The 8,671-nt window shown below is 28.1% G+C and overlaps 1 protein-coding gene across 1 annotated transcript in view; it reads right to left on the reverse strand.

The window, feature by feature from the left end:
- Positions 1-8,367, reverse strand: part of LOC111641688 (FERM, ARHGEF and pleckstrin domain-containing protein 1-like) — a 154,751-nt gene extending 146,384 nt beyond the window's left edge. Inside the window, exons 1-2 of the mRNA XM_023387893.1 lie at positions 8,165-8,367; positions 2,249-2,353 (exon numbers count right to left, since the gene is read on the reverse strand). Of these exons, the coding sequence (XP_023243661.1) occupies positions 2,249-2,353; positions 8,165-8,323 (264 nt within the window). The 5' untranslated portion in view covers positions 8,324-8,367. The remainder of the gene's footprint in view (positions 1-2,248; positions 2,354-8,164) is intronic.
- Between the last annotated feature and the right edge of the window lie 304 nt (positions 8,368-8,671).

The following is an 8,671-nucleotide window of genomic DNA, read 5'->3' on the forward strand; positions in this document are numbered from 1 at the left end:
TACCGAAAATAATTACATATTTCGCATTGTTTTGCTAGCAGTAACTTACAATATTCTCTACTCCAACTGTTCGAACAGAACTGCTCACATAAAACACACGAAATGTGTGTCATCGAGTAAGAATTGGATGGGGAGATTCACATCGCGACATGCTTCTGTGCAAGCAGACACGTAACGGGGACGGGTACCTTGACGGGAGGTGCGTCGGACTACTGAGCATGTCGGATTAAAAAACGTCGGACTATAGAGGGATAACTGTATTTGTAAAATTTAGGTTGGAAATAAACAATGAATATGCTGCTGTATCAAAAAGCAAAATTTTTATATTATATAAATATATAGAATAATAAGTTTATTACTATTAGGATTAGTCCTGTTGCAGAGGCTTGATTTTATAAATAAAATAGATACAACAGTTTCTGTTTACATTTAAACATATTTGTATTACATTATTAATACTTTAACAATTTTACAAAAAAATCATAAAAACTATACATCTCCATTTTTGATAATTTTCCTATTTGTCTTCAGTACTTATGATTTGTTGAAAAATTAGTTATTTTTATTCAATTTTTAATTGTGAAGTATAAGACTATTTACCAAAATATATAATATTTTTGTAAATAGTCATATATTTCAAAATTAAAAATTGAAGAAAAATATATCCTGAGTAAACATTAAACATTGTATTATTATTTTTAATACATTGTCATTAGTATGCAAAGAATTCATTTTGTCAGACTTGAATATCAGATGATCCAGAGAAAATTCAGTTTTGTTGTACCATAAACAATTCTGACTGAAAAATTTTATGTAAACTTTTTCTATATATAAAGATTATTTATTTAAATGTAATTGTGCAAATTATCTTTTAACACTTAATACCATTGGTGAAAAATATATAGTAGAAAACCAGTCTTCTCTAATATTTTTTTGTCTTCTCTTCTTTGTATTAAATGCCCATAATCTCATTTACTGTATATACATTTTATGAATAAAATATGCTACTAATACCTGCTTCTTAGTGTAAATAAGAGATGTAATAAGTATATTGGTATTATAGTATATTGGGTTTAGCAATGTTGTTCGTTTAAATATGTAAATGCATACATATTTAAACAAACAACATTGTTAAACCCAATATACTATAAAGCTAGACACCAACCAAAGCTGAATGCTATCAGGATAGAAATAGATATATTTCTAAATAAATTATGCAAACAATTTGGCACTAGAGGAAAGCATTAAGTGCCATCTCTTAATAACTTTAATAATCATAATTTTTAATTAATTAGTTTAAATAATTTAGAATTACTAAAAGAAAAAATTGGCCCGGAGCAGGACTCAAACCCACAATTCCTGCTTACCGTGCAGATGCATCACCAGTTACGCCACCCGGACCTCCAGTCCGATCTCCTCTTCCAGTATATATATATAACTTACATTATAACCATCAACGGTTATTACAATGCATACATATTTCTTATTCTGATTGTTTTGTAAGTATGAATATTAATGAGAAAGAAAAAAATCTTTTTCATTTCAACAAAATAAATATTATCCTTAAGAATTGTTAAATTGTACATATGTGAAACTATAATTTTAAAAGAAACAATTCACTTAACTCTAAAATGAAAAATTAATTAAATGATTATTATGTGGTGTGAATTTACTGTTGCTAGGATTTAGGTTGAAATATAACTCAGACCCAAAATTAATTGTGGACAGTACAAATTAGATGTTATTCTTCATCTCTCATTTGTGCTGACTGACTCTATGGTTGGTTAGACCTTTCCATAATGGGTAAAATTATGGTCAGCCATATAACCTTAATATGCCAGTGTCTCATTTAACAAAGCAACCAATTAAAATAAAAAAAATTAAAACTGAAAATAACTAAAAACCTCCACTTATTTTTGATTATTTCTAAACTTTATAATGTAATTTATTTGCTTCTCGCTTTCTTAAACTATAGGCTCAAAAAAAACAATGTTTTTAAAAAACAGCATTAATTTAGAAGGAAGTGGGTTATAAATGGAAAAAGAAAATTAATAGATTGTTTTAATACTACGAAATACAATTCAGATAAAATTTTTATGATCATTATAAGATACAATATAACAAACATAAAAAATTTAAAATAATAAAAAAAATATATAAAATAATATAACATAAAATTCTAAGTGATAATTATATTTATTACTGTTCTTATTCAAATAAATTAATTATTAATATTTATCATACATACTTTTGTTCCTGATGCGTCAGAATATTGAAGTCCAAAGTAATCAACTTCTAAAAGATTCAACATTCTACAAACCTGTTCAAATAATATATGTCCCAGTGTTTTATACTGCAATAAAAAAAATAATACATATTAATAATAATATATAATTGTACTGTACATTTAGAGTACATTTTAAGATTAAAAAAAATAAAATCATATTAAATGTAGTAATATTATATAACCAAGGATGGTTACATCATATTTAAATATGTCTGGAAGAAGAGATTAGAACGGAGGCTCAGGTAGAGTAACTGGCAACACATTTGCACGGTAAGCGGGAGTTGTGGATTCAAGTCTGCTCCAAGCCGATTCTTTTCTTTTATAATATTCTAAATTATTTAATTTATATTGATTTAATTATACTTATTAAATTTAATAAGAGATGGCACCTAATGCCTCCCTCTAGTGACAAATTATTAATTAATTAATTAATTAAATACAATTGCAGAAAAGTATCCTGATGTAATCCAGTGGTTGTTTGGCTTTAGAAACATTGAAATTTATCTGTTGTATATCATCATCATCAGCTTTAGCTTGTTCTACCATTTCAAATTATGGTGTAGCCTCCTTTACATAATTATCCTCCATTTGTGCCCATGTTTGCCTATCATTTGCTTCTTTCCACCATGTTGTGCCTGCTTGTTTCTTATGTCATAGTCCCATCTTAATTTTGGATGTCCTTTGGATCTCTTGATTCCCCGTGGATACCACATCATAATTCTCATGGAACATATGTTGTCAGTCCTTCTTGCCAGATGTCCTGCCCATTGCCATTTGAGAGATTTAATTCTGTGGATCACATCAGTTACCTGGGTTATCTGTCTAATCCACTATATTCTTTTGTGATCTCTCTTGGTCATTCCTAGCATTCATCTGTCCATTGATCTTTGGGCAACTTGGAGTTTTGCTGTTATTTCTTTCTTTAGTGTCCAAGTTTCACATCCATAAGTCATGACTGGTAGTATGCATTGATTGAATGCTCTTTTCTTCAGAGAATGGATTGGCATTTTAGACCTAAAGATTTCAGAATTTCGTCTGAATGTAGACCATGCTAGTTTGATCCTCATGTTGATTTCTGGAAGTAGTGAGTCAGATTTGTGTGTTATACTTGTCTCAAGTATATATATTCAACTACCATTTCTAGTGTGATGTCATTTATTGTTATGTCTTGATTGTACATGACTTTCGTTTTCACCAGTTCATTGTACATGACTTTCGTTTTCACCAAGTTCATTTTAAGGCCAATTTCATCACTAACCTTGTTTAAATTGTTGACTACTTCATGTAGTTCTGCAAGATCTTTAGCTATCAGGATGATATCGTCAGTGAATCTTAGATAGTTGAGGCGTTCTCCATCTAAAGATATATCTTTGTTCTTCCAGTCTATTTTACATTTTCTAGGATTGCCGTGAAGAGCTTGAGTGATATTAAGTCTCCTTGTCTAATACCTTTGTTTGTGGGAAATTCTGGAGTGTCATCATATACTGTATTTTCACTTTAGCTTTTGCTAATTGCTGTTTAAGATGATTGAAAACATTTGTCACTTACTTATTAAATATTTTTTTTCTGGATTTCTATGCTATTGGTGTGTGTTTTGTTAACATTTTTCTTAAAATTTGTATGAAAAACAATTATAAAATTACATTTAAACAAAGAAATTTGTTTTTTTTTTGTACCAACACCTAAGAAATGAAAACCTAAAAATCAAAAATTTTGATCTTAATTGCATTGTTTTGCTCTTCAATAAAATTTACTTTTCTGACTTAAGGTATCTTTTCATAGATTACATCATACTGTTTTTTATATTACAATTACAATGTAGGGCCATTAAGCCACAGTGATTGGGGTCCAAAGTGCTTAACTGCAACTTAAATAATTTTTGATAATGCATAAATTACAATAAACAATGAAAAAATAAATATTTTTTGATTAACGGTCTTGAAATTAATAATAAATTATTATTTAAGAATAACAAAATATCAAATACATTTAAAACATTTTATTTCACATCTTTTCATAAAAATTACTACTGTGGATTTATTGCGGATTAACTTTGTAGCATTGTAAGGTGTGAATCAGTTACAATGGCGGCTTCCATAACACTGACACTCAGTGTGGATAAAACAGATTAATACTGTATTTGAATTTCATTGTAAGTTATTTTATTGTTTATTGATAAATAAAAGACTAATCTTCTATAAATACCTCTTTAAAGTTATAAGCCAGCATTTAAATATTTAATCTGCGATAGTTCATAGCACGTCAATCATGGACATTTGAAATGCCAAAATGACAGCTGTCAACACCTGCCTCAAGTGTTTGAGAGGCCATGCCCAGGTCCGTACGATCTATAGTGTCAAAAAATTGGGATCCAAGCTTTTTGCACTGCTTAAGTGAATTCATGGATTAAGCCCACAGCTTAATGGCCCTACACTGTAAATGACTGTATTTAATTTTTAGTTTACTAATGTTGCTTTTTTATTTCCTGGCTGTTATACTGTATATAACAGAGGTAAAGTATGTCAATTGGTAAAAAGGACTCCCAAAATTTTTACATTTTTGGAATCAGGAGATCTTGAAATTTCTTGATGTTTCAAGAAAATCAAGAAGATCAAGAAAAGTAAAAAAAGTTGAGATTTTTTTTTCTATAATGTACGTATATAGTCTGTGTTTGTGGAGGAGTCAATTTTGTTCACCCATTTTAAAGTTTAATAACTCCTGTACTTTTTGTCAAAAATTTCTAAAATTTTTCAGGGAGGTTTGGGTATTAGGGGCATTGATGTTATTAAATTTTAGTGGTTAAAGGTCAAGAGGGTAGGGAGCTAGAGAGGGATCACTTATCATATCTTGAGTGGGAGTTGGACTTAATGAAGATTTTACTTGTTATTAGCAGTTACATTTTCTTATGAAACTCAATTCTACCCTCAAAATTAAGCTTTTTGCCTTTTATAATAATTAATTATATAAATTCTAAAAAGTTTTTTAAAAATAAAATATCATAAAATATGGTACCACATACAATTTTATCTTTATTGCTGGGAAAGTTATGCATTTCATTGATGGATTTTTTAACTGTAAATTCATTCACAACAATATTTATAAATATATTTTACACGTTATGTTGTTACAGTATTGGGTTAACACATAAGTTTGTACTGCTGACTTTAGAACTGAATTATGATGAAATATGGATGTGAAAATTCAATCAACTATGTATTTATGTTTGTGACCTAATGTTTGTTAGGTCAGGAACATATGGCATTTCCTACATAAGAAGGATTGCCGTTGGTCACAAGCACAGTGATAATGATAAATTAAAGAAGCACCAGATGCACATTCACTTTTGTTGGCATCAGTGAGATTGAGTGGCACCTATACTCCAGCAATAACACATGCATAATAGGAATGTGATAATATGAAATGAAATATTTCCAAGCATTAACAGCAACAATTTCACTAAAAGAAAAAAAGGCAAAATAACATGGCACAAACTTATACATAAATTCAATAACTTGTATTTTTATTTCTTCAATTCAATTAAGTTCTATTTAAAATTTTGTAAATTTATAAAAAGTTCTGCTATAAAGAAAGTACTTACTTCTAACCTTTACTTTCTTTTATTTTAATGTTGTATGTGCCTAAATGTTTTTAATACCATTAAGAAACAACTTAAATTTTTTTATCCATTCCTATAATCTTTACCAATCAATTAACATAAAAATTAATAAAATTAGTTAATAAACTTCTATCTAAATTATCAGCATTTGTTTGAAGATTGTGTATAAATAGGACTCCATGGAACAGAAATAAAAATTATGAGTATATACATTCTATTAACAGTGGAAAGAAGTTAAAATCTTATATTTGCCATTCAATGTTATAATAAAATTTTCCATAAAATCAGTTTTAATTAAATTATAAAACCTTGCAATACTCCAACTTTACATCTTTCTGAAATTTGGAATTATGTGATAAAGTAATATTATATTTCTGCAAAATGCTTTTTTAATTATTTAAAAAATGCAAATTTCTTTTGTAAATTTTTCAATTTAGAATATGTATTTTATAAATTATTTATTTAATATTTTAAGCTTATTCAAATATATTTAATGTTCTAAACTATAAAAACAATCCCTCATATCTTTAAATCCAACACATACATGTTATTCAAGTAACAAACACCTTATTTTTTGCCAAGGGAGTTTTATTAAAAAACTAACGTTTTCGATCTACTCCATAGATCATCTTCAGGTTTAAACATTCAAATTTGGAATAACAAAAAATAGAACACCAAATTCAAATTCAAAGAGATAAATACCGATAACGTAGCAACTAATTAAAATAAAAGTTAAAGCGTAAAAATACATAAATGTAAAAATAAATAACATACAACCATTAAATATTATTATTGTAAGCAATTGCGGATATGCAATTGCAGATTACAATAAGCAATTGCGGATATATGCAATAAGCAATTGCGGATATATGCAATAAGCAATTGCGGATATGGCGCAATTCAAGAGCTACTTGTAAGTTTTTTAAGTTTTACGAGAACCAGCAGTTAGGAATAGAAAAGGAGTACATAGGAGTTACAACGAGAAACCTAGGAATAAGGGTTAAAGAGAATAAATACGATATTAGAAAAAGATCTAACGCAACAATTCTGGCCCAGATGGCTCAGGCCCAAGGATCCGTAGTTAGATGGGAGGATGCAGAAATCATCAAGCAAGTGCACTCCACAACTTTAGCGAAAACTGCTGAAAAAATGGAAATATATAGGAGCAAGCTAAATGAAAAATGCATAAACGCCAGAGATGCAGAGGGCCTACCCTCAGCATGGAAGTACGCCGTTCAAAAACTTAAAAAACTTACAAGTAGCTCTTGAATTGCGCCATATCCGCAATTGCGTTATGGGAACCATAATGATTTTTATTGGTTAAAGGAGAGTGGCTTATAATAATAATATTTAATGGTTGTATGTTATTTATTTTTACATTTATGTATTTTTACGCTTTAACTTTTATTTTAATTAGTTGCTACGTTATCGGTATTTATCTCTTTGAATTTGGTGTTCTATTTTTTGTTATTCCAAATTCGAATGTTTAAACCTGAAGATGATCTATGGAGTAGATCAAAAACGTTAGTTTTTTAATAAAACTCCCTTGGCAAAAAATAAGGTGTTTGTTACTTGAATAATTATTTTGCCGAGTACGTTTCTGTTCAACATACATGTTAATTTTCAATGTTGGAATATGTCATCTTGTTAATTTATTTTTAATCTATGTGGAAGTCCAACATATGCAGCCAAACGGTTGAGATTCTAAAGCTTTAAAATTTTGAAATGCAAATTGTTCCAAAATACATCTTTCATTCTTATTTCTAAATTGTAATCAGTTTTTATCCTGAGAAAAGACATTTAAAACACCTGAAAATGTTAGGTAAAGTAAAATTCACACTGTATTTAAAGATATGAGTGGTTGTTTTTATAGTTTATGATGAATACTGTTTTACTGAATAGTTTAATGTTCTAATTCTGTGTAAGACTAAAGATACATTAAATATAAATGAGGTGTATTCTCTTTGATAAATAATTTTATTTTTCTCTTTATTAAGTAAATTTATTTTATATTGTTGAACCTTGTTTTAACAATCACTTTTTAAAGAAATGAAGTAGAACCCTGAAGTTTATACTTATGTCAATTATAAATGTAGCATTCTATATATGAATAATACCACTTTCCAGAAACTTTTCAAACATCCCATACTGTATATTTATATAAGAAAAGAAAATTTAAAGCACTTTACATAAAAATCTGTAAAGTTAGATAATCAAATTTAAAATGCATTCATCAAATTAATTTGTATAAATAAAATTACCTGGATTTGAAACATATTTACTGAATCATCAAGAAAATGGATTTCTACTGACATCATACGTCCTACTCTTTTTGGTTCTGGAGAGGAAGATACACAATCCATACCACTTGGACTACTTTGAGAATGGGGTAAAGATACCCCTGTTTCTCTCGACGACATTTTTCAAATATATTATTCTTTTCACTGACAAAAGAGATTAAATTTAAAATTTTTAACTTTATTTATGTATTTTATATAATTCAAATCAATTAAAGAAATATTTATAATAGCTTATTCATTATTTATTAAATATTAATTTTAATTATAAATTTATATCCCTAGCAGATAAGAGTTAAAATGGAGCACCAAAGACATTTAATATGCTTACAAAGAAACATTTTGATGCATCTGAATAAAAACAGATTCATTTCTTTCATATAAAAATACAGGTACAATCTACATATAAAAATACAGGTACCCTATAACACTGTTGATAATTCCGTTTTATATGAATTTCATGTTGTACAG

The sequence above is a fragment of the Centruroides sculpturatus genome, unplaced genomic scaffold (assembly GCF_000671375.1).
Source record: "Centruroides sculpturatus isolate CEXI.00-Female unplaced genomic scaffold, Cexi_2.0 scaffold1588, whole genome shotgun sequence".
NCBI classification, from domain to species: Eukaryota; Metazoa; Arthropoda; class Arachnida; order Scorpiones; family Buthidae; genus Centruroides; species Centruroides sculpturatus.